This window comes from Corylus avellana, chromosome ca9, assembly GCF_901000735.1.
Source record: "Corylus avellana chromosome ca9, CavTom2PMs-1.0".
Taxonomy (NCBI): Eukaryota; Viridiplantae; Streptophyta; class Magnoliopsida; order Fagales; family Betulaceae; genus Corylus; species Corylus avellana.
In genome coordinates this window covers 7613410-7633870 of record NC_081549.1, presented here as the reverse complement: position 1 = coordinate 7633870, position 20461 = coordinate 7613410, and the positions used below count along the sequence as shown (strand labels likewise).

At 34.9% G+C, this 20461-nt stretch overlaps 3 protein-coding genes across 7 annotated transcripts; all 3 read right to left on the bottom strand.

Moving 5' to 3' along the window:
* Positions 1–1944: 1944 nt before the first annotated feature.
* Positions 1945–6284, bottom strand: LOC132192136 (origin recognition complex subunit 4-like). Of its 2 annotated transcripts, none has more exons than XM_059607376.1 (2): positions 4972–6284; positions 1945–2905 (listed from the first exon to the last, which is right to left on the bottom strand). In XM_059607376.1, exon 2 carries the CDS (start codon positions 2814–2816, stop codon positions 2220–2222), a length of 597 nt encoding a protein of 198 aa, XP_059463359.1. In that variant the 5' UTR covers positions 2817–2905; positions 4972–6284; the 3' UTR covers positions 1945–2219. The 2 variants fall into 2 exon arrangements, with proteins under 2 accessions (XP_059463359.1, XP_059463360.1); XM_059607377.1 differs by having other exon boundaries at positions 1945–2899.
* Positions 6285–7952: 1668 nt separating this feature from the next.
* Positions 7953–11420, bottom strand: LOC132162042 (UPF0481 protein At3g47200-like). Of its 2 annotated transcripts, XM_059572290.1 has the most exons (3): positions 11265–11420; positions 10935–11020; positions 7953–9509 (listed from the first exon to the last, which is right to left on the bottom strand). In XM_059572290.1, the coding sequence occupies exon 3, from the start codon at positions 9466–9468 to the stop codon at positions 7972–7974; it is 1497 nt and encodes a 498-aa protein (XP_059428273.1). In that variant the 5' UTR covers positions 9469–9509; positions 10935–11020; positions 11265–11420; the 3' UTR covers positions 7953–7971. The 2 variants fall into 2 exon arrangements, with proteins under 2 accessions (XP_059428273.1, XP_059428272.1); XM_059572289.1 differs by lacking the exons at positions 10935–11020; positions 11265–11420 and having other exon boundaries at positions 7953–9560.
* Positions 11421–14427: 3007 nt separating this feature from the next.
* Positions 14428–20451, bottom strand: LOC132192135 (uncharacterized). 3 transcript variants are annotated; one of them, XM_059607374.1, is made up of 7 exons: positions 20278–20451; positions 19426–19584; positions 18467–19338; positions 18253–18364; positions 17504–18157; positions 14550–15280; positions 14428–14461 (listed from the first exon to the last, which is right to left on the bottom strand). In XM_059607374.1, the coding sequence occupies exons 1-6, from the start codon at positions 20278–20280 to the stop codon at positions 14588–14590; spliced, it is 2493 nt and encodes an 830-aa protein (XP_059463357.1). In that variant the 5' UTR covers positions 20281–20451; the 3' UTR covers positions 14428–14461; positions 14550–14587. The 3 variants fall into 3 exon arrangements, with proteins under 3 accessions (XP_059463357.1, XP_059463356.1, XP_059463358.1); XM_059607373.1 differs by having other exon boundaries at positions 14428–15280; XM_059607375.1 differs by having other exon boundaries at positions 14428–15274.
* Positions 20452–20461: the final 10 nt, after the last annotated feature.

The window sequence follows — 20461 nt, the reverse complement described above, 5'->3', positions numbered from 1 at the left end:
CCCTACCGTGAAGAGTGATATTTTACAATAAATTAGCATTACAAAAAATTAACAAGTGCAATTCATCCCAATTCATGAAACCAAATTAATGTGGTGTCACAAATTCGGTTGGAAGCAAATATATTCAATCCTATTAACTCTTCTTTTTATTTTTATTTTTCTTTTTGATTTTTAATTATCAGGTGTAAGCATAAGTGGCATGCCTTGTTAACGTTCACTTACTTATTTTCTTTTTAATTCATACTTATTGATGAAAATCTTTAGAGGTACATATATACTTCCTATACATCAAAGTTCACTTCAAGGGCAAAAACTAAGTATCAATATCTCATTGGCAAGGGAGCATCACCGATGAGTTCTCTATTATGTGCTTTTAGTAAAAAATTAGATAATATTTTCAAAAGCTCATATTTATCAAACTCTCCATCTTTTTTCCAATTTAGTTTTTGCTAGAATCTCTCTCCATATTTGATGCTAGTTTTAATTTAATCATTCTTTATTTTATTATTTCCATTGTTTTCTCTTTCCATATGTGAACTTGAAAGTCCTCTGTTTTTTTATTCATTTTTTTTTTTCTCTTTTGGTGGTTAGTTTCAACCAATTAACAATCAATAAAAAATAATATGTAGTGAAAGTAGAGAAATATTTAGAGAGCTTGATATTTGGTACTTGTAAAATGTTGTTAGATAAAATAACAAAAGTAGATTTTATAGCTAAAATTTGGCTAAATTTTAGAGAGCTCATTAGTGGTTTGTTTCAAGCAATGAGAAATTGATACTTAGTTTTTAGGGTTAAATATAACCCCTTGAACTATCAATTATTTTTTAAAAAGTTTCACAAATTGACAGGTGTGATACTTAGATACATCAAACTACAATTTTGTTGCAATTAAGTCTTTTTTATATCATTCTTCCAAAAATACCCCTATGTTCATAAATTCAAAAATCCAAATTTCATGCAAATTCTTTCCACACTAATCGAACCTTACGCCATGTATATTAGTATTTAATCAAAACTTTTTTTTAAAAAAATAAATTTATTGATTTTAAGAAAATAGGGGTATTTTTTAAAGAATGACAGAAAAGTAGTTTAATTGCAACAAAATGGTAGTTTGATGTATGCAAGTGTCACTTATGTCATTTTGTGATACTTTTTAAAAAATGACGGATAGTTTAGAAGGGTTAAGTGTATTTAATCTTAAAAAAGAGTAACTAAGCTCTTTTTTTTTAGTGTTTTTATTTTCTCTCCCATGAAGTAGTGTTGGAGCAAAGCATGATTCAGCAAAGGGGTAATGTAATAACTAATAATCAACATAGAGAGTTTCAAATTTTGTTCCTTGGGGAAGCAACTGAAGTAATGCTACATATATTTCCACTTTCTTACACCTACGTCTTTGCATTTATAGGTAACTTTTAAAATCACCATTAGATTAAAATCTAACAAAGATCTATTCTAAATTTGATAATAGTTTTAAAAGTCATATATGAATATGAAAAAATTAATGTAAAAAAGCAAAAGTATGTGTATCATTACTCACCTTTTAAATACAATGTTTTGGACTTTTCACTTTTCTTTTAAATATATATGGTGTTGCTGGTTTTATTAATATTTATACATTTGTAACCTTGCACGAGGTTTTAAAAAACTTGGGTTATCAAACAAAAAGTTAAACTACGGTCAAAGAAGCGACGAAATAAATATATTATATATTATGGGAGAAACAGCTGCAGCTGCAAAACATGCAGATTTATTGATCGGTTAGCACTTTCTTCTTGAATCGGAAAAGCAGAAATTTCTTTATTTTGATAATTTCTTCCTCTATTCTGGGAAAACAAATAGCAAAGCCAATGAAATTATCAATCTCTCTATTAACCAAATGACCAGAGCAGAAGCATCAGGCATATAACTATAGCAGGAAAGAAAAAGAGTACAATTTCAGGAAACTAAGCAAAACTTATTTAATTTATACATGTAAATAATCTCTCTGTAGGTTAAACAAAAGGCAGTTGAACCCATCAAAGACTTCATTGCACAAAGTCGCCATTCCTGAGATGTAAAGAAATGAAGAGTGGATTGATATTCGTTATATACATCTCCACCAAAAAAGATTGAAACTTATTTGCACGATTCTACAAAAACAAATAACCAATCAAGTATCAACCCTACTATAAAAACTGCCACCTTATAATGCTAGTGCTACTACAAACAGAACATTTAAGTTACTGTTGGTCCACTTTTGGAGGCCTTCCCCGGCCCTGGCATTTCGGTTGCTGCAGTTGGCTCTCTGAGGTCAATGGCTCTCCCATCATTCTGTCTGTAAACAACTTCCTTTTAGGAGGCCTCCCCTGTCCTCGACGTTGGGGTTGCTCCTGCTGCTGTGAAGGCAATAATGCCTCCATGGTTGTAGCTAAAACTGGTTTTGGTCTAGGAGGCCTCCCCTGACCCCGTTTACCAGGCTGCTGCAGCTGCAATTCATTATGATTCTGGTGATCCAAGGGTATTGACTCTTGCAAAATTGTGTCTGCCTTTCTCTTGGGTGTAGGATGTCTCCCCTGGCTCTCACATCCTTCTTTTTGGTGTCCATTTAGATTCTGATGAGCTATAGGTGGATCTATATCTTCCTTCGATTTAGGAGGCCTCCCCCAGCCTCGATGCTTTGGCAGCAGTTGCTCATGATGACGCTGATCATCTGACGGCAGTGATTCCGCAATAGCCATATGCCAATCTGGCTTTAACTTTGAAGTCCTCCTTCGGCCTTTACGCTTGAGTTGCTGCAGTTGCTCATACTGATTTTTTGAGGAAACCGATTCCATCATGGTATCATTTTCAGAAGTTCAACTTGGGAAACACCTTGGGATCGAGGAGGGCGTACTTGCCTTCCCTGGCCCTGACACTTCAGCTGTTCCTGCCAATATTGAGTTGAAAATTCAATTTCTAATTTGGTTCATGTATTTTGTTTTTGGACAAGTCAAGAATCTTAATGCAAAAAAGGGGGCATAGGGAGTTTACCAAAGGTATTCCAGAAGAATTACAATGTGAGTTCAAAAGATGTAAAAATTCAAAAAAGTTGTGAAAAATCCATTGCCTAGAGCTATCATCCAATCTTACCATGAATTGAGTTGAATTGGTTTCAATTAGTCATAATCAATTATTAATGCATAACTTTTGGATTGCTTTGTTCAAGTTCTTCAACATTGTATTGATGTAGTTTAGAGATTAATATTGGTTGGTCTATCAAATTATATTTGGATTGTAAAACACACATACGCACAACCACACATTTCTGCGTATAGTGCTTTTTACAGCCCAGGCTTCTAGGATTCCATAAGCTTGAAATTTTAATCGACAAATTGTAAAGAGAAAATTCATTATCTTTGAGATTCTATTCTATCTTGTATTCTAGTATCCAATAGCAAGCCCATGCATTAGGGCAACTTAATTTATTAGTTAGTTGCCGAATTTGTATATAACACCATCCATTACAGAGGCCTGGGGCACCTCACTGAAACTTGATAACATAGCATTTATATTTTATGGGGAGTCCTCAAAGGCCTAAGCCTTAGTGGCAAGGTTTAGTTTAGTCTTTTTCCTTTAATTAACATATTTAATACTTTTAAAAAATATATATATAGACCATACAAAAAGAATAAAAGGAGGCAAAATATCTTAAAATGCTCTGGTTAACTTCATTGGGGTGGTTTATCAAAGATTAATAAAATAAAGCCACTTCTTCCTTTCAACTATTAATATCCCAGACCACCAAAAACAAAATCTAGATTCCATGAGTTCGTGGAGAACTCGTATATCACAATTTTTATTCCCACAAGATAAATCCAGTAACAAATTGATTTCCTGCATACGCTCGTCAAACATATTATAAGTTATTGATGGTGTAATTCTAATGCAATTAACCGTAGGAACCTCTTAAAATATGTTAAATAGATTTTACAGCATGCTACTTATTCTTTCATGATTGTATTTGTTATTTATTAATTTTTTTTTAATAGTTCTTTATTTAAAAAATTTATAATATTAAAAATTCAAATTTCGAAAAGTTTACACACTTCCATGCCTCACCGATTATGCCTTGCCATATGGAGTCTAAAACATTCATTGATCCGTACAAAAATATATATAATTATTTTCTTACCAATCCTTGGGGATTAGTGGTAACCACCTTGGATCAATTTTTTTTATTTTTTTATTTTTTATAATTAATCAAAATATCATTAAAAGAATAAGGCGTTTCTTTATACACATGGAGTATACAAGAGAAACCACCTAGATAGTAGAGACAAAAAGAACAAGAAAATCATGATAACTAATCACTAAATCACTTTTGATCAACTAAATTGTGGTCGCTTACATGAAGTTTATATCATTATATGATTGTTTTGGTACCTTCAACACAGTCATAAGCAATGGAAGTCAACCCTACTAGAACCAACGTGATTGATGGAAAAATTAGTAGTATTCTCATATTTGTTTACAAACGCTTGGACACATAATACAGAAGCAACATTAAAGGAGTAGTATAAGATAGAGAGATAACAGGTTCTAATCAACATAAAATTTGCAAAAAGATGACTTATTTTAAATCATTTACCAGTACATTTTACATCATGCAGCAGGCAGAAACATGGAGAAAAAGAACCTACTTGCAAAAAAGAGGATGGTGGGAGCCGGGGTTGCTAATTCAACTTAACTGATCTCTAAGTTACCTAGGGCAAAGACTGGCATGATATGCAGTTTTTGACAAAAATACCATTTTCCCTTTTTGCTACAATAACAACGCTCTTGCTCAAGCTGCTAGAAATCCGTGCAATAAACATCATAATAGGCATATTAACATGCTTATCATTTTTAGCATTCTTTGAAGATTTCTAACCTATTGTTTTGCTACACTTGTATTGATAAAAAAAAAAAAATAGCTGATTGTAAAGAAATTAGACAAAGCTTCATCATTATTACCTGGTATTCATGTGCTTTGCCTTGCCGCAGAGAGTAGCTTTCTGCTGCTGCTCCTTTTAAGCTGATGGCTCCACTCTGGATGATTTGAGCTGTAGAGCACTTTCTGAATATGGAAGCTCTGGTTTCTTCTCCAGCTCAAGTGCATCCGACTCATAACTGGCAAATATTCCAATAGCTTTCTGGTTGCTGCAAAGTTCTGGAGTGCCTTCAGCAAAGTCCAGTTGCTTCATCTCAAGCTGCCTTGAGTCCATGCTGAGAGAATTTTGGGCTTAAGTGAGCCAACTTCGGCCTGATTAGGATTTTAAACAATACCACGTAACCGAGAAAAATAGGCCCAAAAATTGGCCAATTATGGGCCAATAGATAGACAACTTGAAATTCTTTTGATTTTTTAATTATTTTTTTCTTTTCAACAGAGATTCTTTTCATTTTTTTTTTATTTTTTTATAAGAATATCTATTCGCATATTAGATTAAACTGGGATAAAACTGGGATAAGAATTACCTTAATCCCTAACCGAAGACATCTAGGTTTAAAAACCTAAACCAGGGTAACATATCCCTAAACTAGAATAAGCAAATCTGCAAACCCGAATAAGAGTACATCAAACCCGTTACCAAACACCATTCATCTTCTTCTATTTCTTCTCCAGATTGACAGCACACGTTGCTGGTGCTGGTGCTGGTGCCGGCGATGGCGTGGGGTTACGAACGGCGCGCATGGGCGGAAACTTTCTGAAAGGTGGACTTCGGCTGGCGATGGCCAGCCCGTGGCGGCGTGGTCGTCTGTGGCTTGAGCAGCGGCAACGGAGAGGAGGGGTGGGGTTACGACGGAGAGATCCAACCGGGCTGCGAATGGCGGAGGAGACGATGGTCGCGGTGTGCAGGGGCGACGCGGAGGTTCTGAACGGCACGGAGGTTCACTGTCCGGATCTGACCGTGAGAAGAGGTAGACGGTGGCTGGAATTGGTTGTGGCTGTCGGCGGCGGCTGGATTTGGTTGGACAGAGCCGTGGAAGGCCAGACGTGGCGTGGCAACCGCTGGAGGCTGGACTGTGAGCGGGAACGGAAGTCCGTGGCTAGCGGCGTTCTCCCGGTGTTGGCGAAGGCTGGAAGCGGCTGTGTGCAGAGATGGGAAGCGGCTGTGTTTACTGCAAATCGTTTCTTTTTTTTTTTTTTTTTTTTTTTTCAAGAAATAAACAATAAATTGAAAAAAATATGTAGGGGAGTGCTAGGGAGCTGGGGTGCAAATGAGCCGATTTGACCGAGTTTCGCTTCTTCAGGCTTGGCTCGTTTAAATTTTACTTGTACTCGAGTCAAGTTCGAGGGTGAGGCAAAAAAATCGAGCTCGAACTCATAATAAGTCGAGCCGAGTTAGCTCGCAAGCTGACTCTTATATTTACTAAACCCTAAACCCTAAAAAAAAAAATTAAACTTCAACTACTTTTAAACGGCTTAAAAAGTTAGCTTGTATATGAGTATTTGCTTAGTCTAACTAGTTGAGTATGGAGCCTGAGTCTTTACAACAAAGCATTTGGTGTCAAAGTGAAAGGATATGCATCCTTTTATAGATAAGTAAACTTGGGGATTGGTGTTTTCTTAGCAATACAGGACAAGTTAACAGGTTGTATTCAGACTGCATTGGAACAACGTCCCTTACAAAAAAATATTTTTTCAGTGTTTTTCTCTCAATCTCCCTAACCAGTCATAGTGTATCTTCCACCTAAACTCTCATTTCTCACTCTCTCACTCTCGCTCACCAGACAGGTAGTGATAGTTTTTTGGTTTGTTTGATTCTTTAATAATTTTTGCCTTTGGTAATCTCTCCCTCAATAGTTTCTGCTTGATTCTTCATCCCTTTGTTTGGATCTGCTCTAATTGAATTTGAGTCTTTTTAATGATTGCTCTCTCTCTCTTTGATTACGAAGGGTCTAGAATTTTTCATTTTTTAATGCTTATGATTTTAATAATTATGAGATTTATAATTGATTATGTATTACTTAGTTTATATATATATATATACGAGCTTACTCACGAGTCGAGCCGAACTTGCTTCGTTTAATATTCGAGTCAGAATTTGTGTTCACAAAATGTTTCATTTGATAATCGAGTCGAGCACGAGCTGATCTCAAGCTTCCTCGTGAGCGGCTTGCTCACATAACACCCCTACTAGGGAGCCCGAATTTTAGCTCCCCAAAATTGCCCAAAATGAGCCTGCACTTGTTTTTCATTCAAAAAAGTTTGCTCCCTCTCTGCTTTGTCTACCATCAAATCTCATCTTAGAACCATTCATTTTAATCTAACAGTCCAGAACATTTCACTAATAACACATTAAAAAAAAAAAATTAAAATTAAAATAATAAAATATTAATAACCCCTGTTAAGAGCAAGGGATGGCCGAACTACCTCCAATGACATGTAAGAAAAGAAAGAAGAAAAAAATTGTGAACCACTCCTTGGCCTTTGGGGGCACCCCCAAGGACCATGTAAAAAAATAATTATTTTTTTAAAAAATATCTTATTATTTTGATTTTGATTTTTTTAAATGTGTTATTAGTGAAATGTTATGAACCGTTAGATTAAAATGAACACTCCAGATTTAAGATGAGATTTGATGGCAGACAAAGGAGAGAGTAAAAAACAAGTGCCAGTTCATTCTGGGCAATTTTCGGGAGCCAAAATTCGGACTCCCTAGCACTCCCCAAATATGTATATATTCATAGGACCATTAGATCAACCTGCATAGGCCAATAATTTTGATACCATGAAAAAATTTATAATACTATTAATATTAAATGTGAAAATAATAAAATAGACAAAATATTTGATGTGGTGTTTACAATCCAGATGATCCTATTTATAAGGATGTAGAGAAAATACAAAAAGACAGGATTGATAAAATCAAATCAGTGTTGAATATTTCTAATTTGCTTTTATTAATTACAATAAATACAAAAATATTCTCGTAATATCAAATCTCTTTATCATATATTCTAACCTTGTTACATTTGCCGTATAGAAATTGTGGTTTGTAAAATGGTCAAAATTAGACCAATGATTGCAAAATAGGTAGACACCAACGCCTGTGTATTGGTGAAATAGTCACGCTTCAATGCTGCCTTCGATAAGTTCCAACGCACATTACAAAATGCTTGCACATTGGGACAGAGATTTGAGTAAAGGAAATCACCGTAGGCAGCATCACTACCAAGCCTGTTGATGAAAGTTAATGTGTCCTCAGTTCTCAAAAAGCTTTTAAGAATTCCTTTCCTTTTGAGAATATCCACGTCCTCGCTGGTGCTAATAAGGTCACGCAAAAGTAAAGCATAAGAGCCGACTTTATGGTCTTGCGTTGATTCACACTGTTCAAACGCAACCATGTTTTTGAAAAAAGATTTTGTGTCCTCTGTGATAAGTATCGGTGGGATTGTCATCACCCCATTTTCGAAAGTTACATTGAGCATGCCTTTGTCTCCAATTTTGATTATAACTCCAGCGTGGCAAAGCTCTGTCACAGATGGAATCGTTTCACTAATCGGGCATTTACGCTTATTATGATTAGCCCCCCCGCCGAAAGATCCAACAAATTTGTTTCGGTAGCAGTCAAGTAAATGCTCAGGGTCTGGCAAACTGACAAGTAAATGCCTGTTTTGGAGGTTACCATGAGGGTCCTGCAAACCGACAAGTAAATGCCTGTTTTGGTCGTTACCATGAGGGTCCTGCAAACCGGTAAGATTAGATACCCAGCCGAAAGATCCAACAAATTTGTTTCGGTAGCAGTCAAGTAAATGCTTGATTTGGAGGATACCATGAGAGTCCTGCAAACCGACAAGTAAATGCCTGTTTTGGTCGTTACCATGAGGTTCCTGCAAACCGGTAAGATTAGATAGGATAAGATCAGACAGGGACATCCCTTGATCATTTGATCTGGTCATGCTGAATAAACATTCCAGCACCCGCCAAGGAAGCTGATTCTCAAGCAGAAACAAGTCACTTTTTATTTGACAAGTTCTCCATGACGAATTGAATACGGAATCTTCCTCCTCTCGGTGCACCAGACTAAAATATTTGCGAAAAAATTCAATGATAAAGCAGCCATCAATTACCATCATCTCTATGAATTCCTTTTTAACAAAACCAATTTCTCCTGCGTAACAAGCACGACATTCTTGCTCAATCTTTTCAATGGCTTCTACAAAGCACTTCAAAGTAGTTTCATTAGTTGGTACTCTACTCAGGAGGCAATGCAAATACCATAACTTAATTTCTTGCATTGGTAGCAGCTTCTCCTTTCCGTGGTGAAATGGACCAATTGAAACCAACTCTGGCTCGAAATCCTTCTCATTATGCATGCGTAGTTTATCCGGAACTCTAAATATGGAACACTTAGATAGTATTGGATTCGTCTGGCAAAGCTTTTCTTCAATCGAAGATACTACTTCTGTTACGTCCCTAATAGTATCGGTAGATGCTTGATTGCTACTCGCTTCTGTCATCATATAATTATCTCCTACTTTTGTGGAATCTTTGCTACTATTCTCTGTCATGTCGTCATCACATATTTTTAGTGGCAAAGTAATGGCTAAATTAATAAAATAACATTATATTTTTTCTCAATAAATTATTTTATAACACTTAATTGATATTTCTTGTAAGTTGACAGAAGTCAAAAACAAATTTAGATGACAATATATATATATATATATATATATATATATATATTCCAAACAATTGAACGAGTAAACTATTCTCTATTTTGTTTTGCCCAAAAAAAAAAAAAAGAACAAGTAACCAAAAAAAGAAAAGGAAAAAGAGCAAAATTATTGCATCAACAACCAACATAATGTGCTTAAAAAAGAAATCAGCATTATGTTGCCCAACAACAACAACGAAATCAACATCATGAATGTTAGAATATTTTCTTTATTTAGTTTTCTTGTAGGTTTATTCCCTTTCTTATTTAATCTATTGGGCTATACCACTTAAAATAAAAAAATAAATAATTTTTTTTTTAAAAAAAAATGATGAATGCTACAGTTTCTCTTTTTATAAGGCACTTATTTGCAGCGCACATCATGCCTATACATGCGCTTATTTGTAGGGGTGAGAAAGATTAACCGCCCACTAACCGTGTCGTTTTTGTGTTTCAAATTTTAAATATATATAAAAATCTAGGGTACATACGATATTATCATAGAAACAACATCATTTTGGTTTTTTTTTTTTTTTTTTTTTAAGAAAAAATAATTTTATAATTTTTATAATTTTTATAATTTTTCTTTTAAAAAGTGGTTATAGTTACTAATCTCTAACCACCGCCTAGGCGATTAATAAATTTTAATAACCACCTAGACGGTTACAGTTAGATGTAATTGGCACTTTTTCACCCCTCTACTTATTTGGTCTCGCCACCCCCAAAGAGCCATCCCCAAGCAGGAAGCCACCCAGGGTGGTTTTCCCAAATTTTTTTTTCTAGCTTTTAATATTTAAAATTCTTTTTTTCTTTAATTTTTAGTTTTAGTTTTTTTTCAAATATATTCAATTTAATATGCGTTATATATTCTCTAAACTATTCTAACATAATTTACCAGCCCAAGACACACCGTTAAGGGTTTGTTTGAAGGGCTTAAAAGTGTATTTAAGACTCAAAAATTTCGTATGAAAAAAAAAAGTATCAATTTAGTAAGAAAAAATTAAAAATACTTTTAAGGGTCCAAAAAATTTGAAAAATTATCAAAACACACTTTTAACGAAAGTTAAAAAATAAGACGTTTGCCACAAAAAAAAGAAAGAAAGAAAATTTAACTTAAAAACTTTATTTATCTCTCCCAATTTCCAAACATGCACTACCGGAAAAGTTAGAAGCGTGTTGTCAAAGCTAAATGACGTAAATCGGTGTACGAAACTCGTTACTTTTTCAGAGTGCACAGAAAGGAGAAGGAGAGTAAATGGTCAGGTTGCTTACATTTTCCAAGCCTCGCAATCGATCAACTTGATGTACACTCCGGAGATGGGCCTCTACCAGAGCTGCTCACGAGGTAATTCGAAAACCTGTAAATACAGAATATACCATTTTTATGAGACGTTCTTTTAATATAGTTTTCTATTAAATAGAATTCAGATTGTTGGAAAAAAAAAAAAAAAACAAAACAAAACAAAAACAAAACAAAACCAATTTATTTGCTGCTCCCACATTTACTCAGCAAAAAAAAAAAAAAAAACAACCGAAATCCAAATCAACAAAAAGTTAGTCAATCTTGAATTCAGTCAAATTGAGACATATATATATACTTACACTCAAAATGTCACTTATGGCGTTAAAGGAATGCAAGGCAAGGGGCTCTGTGACAGAAGAGAATCAAAGGGGTTCTTGAGTGATGACCTCGTTCAGAGTAAGGTCTCGAAGGTAGTAATTTAGGGAAATGGCCAGACGTATGGAAATAAGCGAGATGAGCTGACTTGTGTTTAAAGATGAAAAAGGAATGCAAGGCAAGGGGCTCTGTGACAGAAGAGAATCAAAGGGGTTCTTGAGTGATGACCTCGTTCAGAGTAAGGTCTCGAAGGTAGTAATTTAGGGAAATGGCCAGACGTATGGAAATAAGCGAGATGAGCTGACTTGTGTTTAAAGATGAAAGGATAATGGAGAGGAAATGGTTTTATATATACCCAAAGTATATGAATTTTTTTAAAAAAATATGACCGTTAAGAAAATATAAATTTTTAAAAGATGTGACCGTTAAAATAAAATAAATATTAAAAAATATAATGGTCAGTCAGAATAAGACAAATTTTTTTCAAAAAAAAAACATATTTTCCTCTCATCTTTAAACACAAGCCAGCTCATCTCTCTTCTTTCCATACGTCTGGCCACTTCCCAATACACATGAATCTACCTTCGAGAGGGATTAAGACCTTACTCTGAACAAGGTCATCACCCAAGAACCCCTTTGATTCTCTTCTGTCACATGGCCCCTAGCATTCCTTTAACGCTGGTCGCTGGGCTATCTAAAGTTTAGTTAAATATTAGGTAAAAAATTTATTTTTGTTATTTTAACTAATTACTTTTTACAAGCACTAAACATCAAGCTGTTCAAATATTTTTCTACTTTAACTAAATTTTATTTTTATTGATCATTAATTAGTTGAAACTAACTACCATGGAGGGAAGGAAATATTTAGCCTATTAAGGCTTTAATGGGAATTTTTTCCACTAGAGGAACCCTAGTCGTGTTTCTCTCAGCCCTTCCCCATCTACTTCCCACTCCTATCCTCCCCTTCTATATTTTTTTTTTCTTTTTTTCTTTATGTTTGTAGGTGTTCTCCAATCATATCAGTAACTTTGGCATCTCTATTATACATCCGTCCACCTTTTACCGTGTTGTGCTGTTCATATCCTGTCCTTCTGGTTTTTTTTTTTTTTTTTTTTTTCTCTTTATGTTTGTAGATGTTTTCCGATCATATCAATAACTTCGGCCTCTCCGCTATGCATCCATCCACCTTCCACCGTGTTGTGCCGTTTATTTTCTTTTTAATTCATACTTATTGGTGAAAATCTTTAGAAGTACATGCTTCCTATACATCAAAGTTCACTTCAGGGGGTTATATTTAACCCCAAAAACTAAGTATCAATTTCTCTTTGGCAAGGGAGCATCATCGATGAGTTCTCTATTATGTGCTTTTAGTCAAAATTTAGATAATATTTTCAAAAGCTCATATTTATCAAACTCTCCATCTTTTTTCCAATTTAGTTTTTGTTAGAATCTCTCTCCATATTTCATGCTAGTTTTTCTTTAGTCATTCTTTATTTTATTACTTCCATTGTTTTCTCTTTCCATACGTGAGCTTGAAAGTCCTCATTTTTTTTTTTCTTTGGTGGTTAGTTTCAACCAATTAACAATTAATAAAAAAATAATATTTAGTGAAAGTAGAAATTTTTTTAGAGAGCTTAATATTTGGTACTCGTAAAAAGTAGTTAAATAAAATAACAAAAACAGATTTTATAGCTAAAATTTGGCTAAATTTTAGAGAGCTCATTAGTGGTTAGTTTCAAGCAATGAGAAACTGATACTTAGTTTTTAGGGTTAAATATAACCCCTTGAACTATCAATCATTTTTTAAAAAGTTTCACGAACTGATAGGTGTGATACTTAGATACATCAAACTATAATTTTGTAGCAATTAAGTCTTTTTATATCATTCTACCAAAAATGCCCCTATGTTCATAAAATCAAAAATCCAAATTTCATGCAAATTCTTTCCACACTAATCGAACCTTACTCCATGTATATTAGTATTTAATAAAAACTTTTTTTTTTTTAATAAATTCATTGATTTTAAGAAAATAGGGGTATTTTTTTAAGAATGACAGAAAAGTAGCTTAATTGCAACAAAATGATAGTTTGATGTATGCAAGTGTCACTTATGTCATTTCATGATACTTTTAAAAAAATGACATATTAGTTTAGAAGGGTTAAGTGTATTTAATCTTCAAAAAGAGAAACTAAGCTCTGTTTTTTTTTTAGTGTTTTTATTTTCTCTCCCATTGAAGTTGTGTTGGAGCAAAGCATGATTTAGCAAAGGGGTAATGTAATAACTAATAATCAACATAGAGAGTTTCAAATTTTGTACCTGGGGGAAGCAACTGGAGTAATGCTATTTATACTTCCACTTTCTTACACCTACTTCCTTACATTTATAGGTGGCTTTTAAAATCACCATTAGATTAAAATCTAATAAAGATCTATTACAAATTTAATAGTAGTTTTAAAAGCAATATATGAGTACGAAAAAATTGATATAAAAAAGTGAAAGTATGTGTATCATTACTCACCTTTTAAATACAATGTTTTGGACTTTTCACTTTTCTTTTAAATATGGTGTTGCTGGTTTTATTAATATTTTTACATTTGTAACCTTGCAAGAGGTTTTAAAAAACTTGGGTTATCGTCTTTAAAAGATAGCTTAATCAGCTAGGACCACGCCTAATGAAGTAGAGGTTACTAGTTCGAATTTCTCTCCCCCCCTCTTGTACGAATATGTCAAAAATAAAAAACTTGGGTTATCAAACAAAAAGTTAAACGGTCAAAGAAGCAACCAAATAAATATATTATATATTATGGGAGAAACAGCTGCAGTTGCAAAACATGCAGATTTATTGATCGGTTAGCACTTTCTTCTTGAATCGGAAAAGAAGAAATTTCTTTATTTTGATAATTTCTTCCTCTATTGTGGGTAAACAAATAGCAAAGCCAATGAAATTATCAATCTCTCTATTAACCAAATGACCAGAGCAGAAGCATCAGGCATAAAACTATAGCAGGAAAGAAAAAGAGTACAATTTCAGGAAACTAAGCAAAACTTATTTAATTCATACATGTAAATAATCTCTCTGTAGGTTAAACAAATGGCAGTTGAACCCATCAAAGACTTCATTGCACAAAGTCGCCATTCCAGAGATGTAAAGAAATGAAGAGTGGATTTCGTTATATACATCTGCACCAAAAAAGATTGAAACTTATTTGCACGATTCTACAAAAACAAATAACCAATCAAGTATCAACCCTACTATAAAAATTGCCACCTTATAATGCTAGTGCTACTACAAACAGAACATTTAAGTTACTGTTGGTCCACTTTTGGAGGCCTTCCCCGGCCCCGGGGTTTCGGTTGCTGCAGTTGGCTCTCTGAGGTCAATGGCTCTCCCATCATTCTGTCTGTAAACAACTTCCTTTTAGGAGGCCTCCCCTGTCCTCGACGTTGGGGTTGCTCCTGCTGCTGTGAAGGCAATAATGCCTCCATGGTTGTAACTAAAACTGGTTTTGGTCTAGGAGGCCTCCCCCGACTCCGTTTACCAGGCTGCTGCAGCTGCAATTCATTATGATTCTGGTGATCCAAGGGTATTGACTCTTGCAAAATTGTGTCTGCCTTTCTCTTGGGTGTAGGAATAGGATGTCTCCCCTGGCTCTCACACCCTTCTTTTTGGTGTCCATTTAGATTCTGATGAGCAATAGGTGGATCTATATCTTCCTTCGATTTAGGAGGCCTCCCCCAGCCTCGATGCTTTGGCAGCGGTTGCTCATGATGACGCTGATCATCTGAGGGCAGTGATTCCGCAATAGCCATATGCCAATCTGGCTTTAACTTTGAAGTCCTCCCTCGGCCTTTACGCTTGAATTGCTGCAGTTGCTCATACTGATTTTTTGAGGAAAACGATTCCATAATGGTATCTTTTTCAGAAAGTTCAAGTTGGGAAACACCTTGGGATCGAGGAGGGTGTACTTGCCTTCCCTGGCCCTGACACTTCAGCTGTTCCTGCCAATATTGAGTTGAAAATTCAATTTCTAATTTGGTATCTATTTTGTTTTTGGACAAGTCAAGAATCTTAATGCCAAAAAGGGGGCATAGGGAGTTTACCAAAGGTATTCCCGAAGAATTACAATGTGAATTCGAAAGATCTAAAAATTCAAAAAAGTTGTGAAAAAACCATTGCTTAGAGCTATCATCCAATCTTACCATGAATTGAGTTAAATTGGTTTCAATTAGTCATAATCAATTATTAATGCATAACTTTTGGATTGCTTTGTTTAAGTTCTTCAACATTGTATTGATGTAGCTTAGAGATTAATATTGGTTGGTCTATCAAATTATATTTGGATTGTAAAACAGACATACGCACAACCACACATTTCTGCGTATAGTGCTTTTTACAGTTGGTCGCTTAATTTAATTAGTTTTATAACCAAGATGAGAAATTTTAATATCCAAATAACTACACAGTTTTATATAAAATTTAAAATTCTTAAAAAACATATCCTTGCAATTTAAGGGTTACAAGCTAGTTATTGATATCTTCAAGTTTCCACATCCACCATATAAATTAATTACTAAATTCGAGTTGCTTCTCCAGCCCAGGCTTCTAGGATTCCATAAGCTTGAAATTTTAATCGACAAATTGTAAAGAGAAAATTCATTATTTTTGAGATTCTACTCTATCTTGTATTCTAGTATCCAATAACAAGCCCATGCATTAGGGTAACTTAATTTATTAATTAGTTGCCGAATTTGTATATAACACCATCCACTACAGAGGCCTGGGGGACGTCACTAAAACTTGATAACATAGCATTCATATTTTATGGGGAGTCCTCAAAGGCCTAAGCCTTAGTGGCAAGGTTTAGTTTAGTCTTTTTCCTTTAATTAACATATTTAGTAAAAATATATATATAGACCATACAAAAAGCATAAAAGGAGGCAAAATATCTTAAAATGCTCTGGTTAACTTCATTGGGGTGGTTTATCAAAGATTAATAAAATAAAGCCACTTCTTCCTTTCAACTATTAATATCCCAAACCACCAAAAACAAAATCTAGATTCCATGAGTTCGTGGAGAGCTCGTATATCACAATTTTTATTCCCACAAGATAAATCCAGTAACAAATTGATTTCCTGCATACGCTCCTCAAACATATTATAAGTTATTGATGGTGTAATTCTAATGCAATTAACTGTAGGAACCTCTTAAAATATGTTAAATAGATTTTACAGCATACTACTTATTCTTTCATGATCGTATTTGTTATTTATTAATTTTTTTAATAGTTCTTTATTTAAATATTTTATAATATTAAAAATTCAAATTTCGAAAAGCTTACACACTACTATGCCTCACCGATTATGCCTTGCCATATGGAGTCTTAAACACTCATTGATCCGTACAAAAAAATATATAATTATTTTCTTACCAATCCTTGGGGATTAGTGGTAACCACTTTTGATTAATTTTTTTTTTATAATTAATCAAAATATCATAAAATAGAGTAAGGCGTTTCTTTATACACATGGAGTACACAACATAAGCCACCTAGGTAGTAGGGGCAAAAAGAACAAGAAAATCATGATAACTAATCACTAAATCACTTTTGATCAACTAAATTGTGGTCACTTAACACGAAGTTTATATGATTGCTTTGGTACCTTCAACACAGTAATAAGCAATGGAAGTCAAATCTACTAGAACCAACGTGATTGATGGAAAAATTAGTAGTATTCTCATATTTGTTTACAAACGCTTGGACACATAATACAGAAGCAACATTTAAGGAGTAGTATAAGATAGAGAAATAACAGGGTCTAATCACCATAAAATTTGCAAAAGATGACTTATTTTAAATCATTTACCAGTACATTTTACATCATGCAGCAGGCAGAAACATGGAGACAAAGAACCTACTTGCAAAAAAGAGGATGTTGGGGGGTTGATATTTCAACTTAATTGATCTCTAAATTTCCTAGGGCAAAGACTATGGCATGATATGCAGTTTTTGACAAAAATACCATTTTCCCTTTTTGCTACAATAACACCGCTCTTGCTCAAGCTGCTAGAGATCCGTGGAATAAACATCATAATAGGCATATTAACATGCTTATCATTTTTAGCATTCTTTGAAGATTTCTATCCTATGGCTTTTGCTACACTTGTATTGATAAAAAATAGCTGATTGCAAAGAAATTAGGCAAAGCTTCATCGTTATTACCTGGTATTCATGTGCCTTTGCCTTGCCACAAAGAGTAGTTTTCTGCTGCTGCTCCTTTTGAGCTGATGGCTCCACTCTGGATGATTTGAGCTGTAGAGCACTTTCTGAATATGGAAGCTCTGGTTTCTTCTCCAGCTCAAGTGCACGTGACTCTGAGGGTACCTCAAGAGAACTCATAACTGGCAAAGATTCCAATAGCTTCAGGTTGCTGCAAAGTTCTGGACGGCCTTCAGCAAAGTCCAGTTGCTTCATCTCAAGCTGCCTTGAGTCCATGTTGAGAGAATTTTTTGATATGGATGCCTCTTGCCCAATATTTTTTGTTTCCATTTCCTTTAAACCAAGTTCTAATCCTATCTCCGAATTCTCATGCTCTTGCTGTTGCTCATCGTCAAGCTCTCCTGAATTTTTTAGCACACCAGAGGAGGCCCCAGTTGGTTCAGGATGGCATCCTCGAGCCTCATGCTGACCGCAAAGTTTTACTTGCTTTTTTTGTTGCGTCTGCTCAGGCTTCTTAAGATTTTTTTTCTCTTGTTCTTCTATGGAAGGTTTTAGAGTGTCATGCTTTGACACCTCCCCTGTACATGATGAGCTAATAATATCCATCAGTTTTTCCTCAATCTTCTTGGTCCTCTTCAGCAATTCTACACACTTATCCTATCATTCAGAGAGTAATAAGTAAAAACAATTTTTTTATAAAATGAATTGAAAGAGATCATCACATTGTTGAAATGAACATCTTTAATATCCACCTTTACTGGAAGTAATGAGCCATCATTTTTCAATCTCTGGCTTGTAAGAGAAGAGCTCTGGGTTGTCACAATAGCTTCATCTTTCTCTGGCTTCTTATAAAACTGCAGATCACTGTTAATTAAACAAGAAAAGGAGTGCATGTGAGATCAATAATAAAAGGAAAAGGGCACAATAAAGATAAAAAATAATAATAGTAACTAGAAAGGGGCAAACCTAAGGCCAATAATCTTGCTCCTCACTTCAGTTGGTGGGTTAATTTGTTTCTCAATCACTTCATTCTTTTCCCCTTGTAGTTCAATCAGCTTTTCAATCAGTAGAATTTGTTCTTGTAACTGAATCTGTTTTTTAACATCTTCAATTTGGTGATCGTGTGGCAGATTCTGATCCTTAAGCACTTCGATTTGCTGTTTCTTTGTTAGACAAGGATCTAGAATTGTACCATCCACTCGTTTTTCTTGAATTTGTTCTCCAGTCACTTTATTTTTCTCTTCTGCTCCACTAGGCTCTTCCACAATAACTGCAATTTCATGCCTTTGTGTTTGACCTTGTTGTGAACTCACTTCATCTTGCTCTTTATTTTGCTGCTTTTGAGATGGATATGGTTTCTCAATTGAGTCACCTCTTTGTTCTTGATATTTTTCTTCAATGAATTCAACTTTGTGTTCTTTTGCTTCATTGTGTTTTTCTATCACTTCAAGTTGTTGCACTTGTTCTATTTGTTCCTCAAGCACTTCAACAAGTTCTGCCACTTGCGTTAGATCTTCAGTTCCATTGACCTGTGGGTCTTGTTCACTTTGCTCTTCTGCAGGCTTTTGTTCTTCTATTGCTTCGACTCTATCTTCAGTTCGATGGACATTTCCCTCCTCCCTATTAAGAAGAGAATTAGTGCTTTCAACAGGAACCATATAACGGTTTCCAAAAGCTTTAACAATCTCTCCACTCTCACTAAGTTTGTTCAAATGATGACTCAAAAAACTTGCATGAGCCAGTGGCAAATCCTCAACATCTTCCTTAATAAACTTTGATATTGCTTCCTCAGTTGAGCCCTTTTCCTCATTCAATTGTTCAATCGCCCTCCGTATCATCTACACAAATTCACACGTAAAGTTAGGACATCAAAAAGTCATCATAGAACAGCTAAAGAGCAAGAGATAAGAAAAAGAGAGTGGTACCAAAGCATAGGTAGGGTGATTGGGGGTACGCAAATCAGAGAGCTTCTCATAAATGCATTGCTCAATATAGTTATTGAGACCAGATCCGACATTATTGTAGGCATTCAGGTGTGTATACTTTGTCATCGCGACATCAATGATCTTCTTTAATTTTAGCCTCTGTCCATGGTGTTCAAAAGAGTTGTCAGCAGGGGTTGGGGCAATATTTGTAAACCCAGAACATAATCTAGCCCATAAAATATACCGGTTCTATGATCGATCACTAATCTAGCAATCTCGAGCAGTGGCCGTGCCATGACATCATTTAATCAGAGGTCATAATTTTAAAGCAAGAGGTTTTAGCCACACAACATGGTGCATTAATAAAAGATAGGACAGTTAATGGCGACGAACATAGTACTAATTTTTTTAGGCATAGACATGAATTTAGTAAAAACGTTTACAATCATTACTAATAGATGCATCATGACTAAGAAATTTAGTACGAAGTTGTATCCTACCTGTTCCAACTCTTTCTTAAGATCTCACAAACTTGTGATAAAAATTGCTTTGAAACCAAACAAAACCAAAAGCAATAACAAACAAAAGTATACAGGTTAAACATAAATGCCTATTGGGAAACCCTAGAAAATAGAGAACATCAAACACGTAATTTGTTGTTACGAACCCTCTACTTCACATTATTATTAACTAATTAATCCTTTCCTACTAAGATTAGGTTTATTTTCTACTCTATAAAAAGCAATGTAAGTGCCCTTAGGCTTATCATTGAATAACAATTTTCAATCAATTGCTATAAGCAAATTGTGGAGGCTAGACCCCCTCGAAGAGGATAAGAACTATGGTTCTCACCATCTGGAATCAGAGCAGTGCTTTCTTGGGCGATTTTGGAGTGCCGTGTGTGGTGCTGATTGTGCGGCAGTGGGCTGTTGCGCAACCGTACTGAGCGTGAGTGGATCGCCGTCAACGTGGGTGGTAGATGTTCAGCGCTGTTCCGGTGGTACAGCGGTTGCTGATTCCTGTGTGTTCCCGTGAG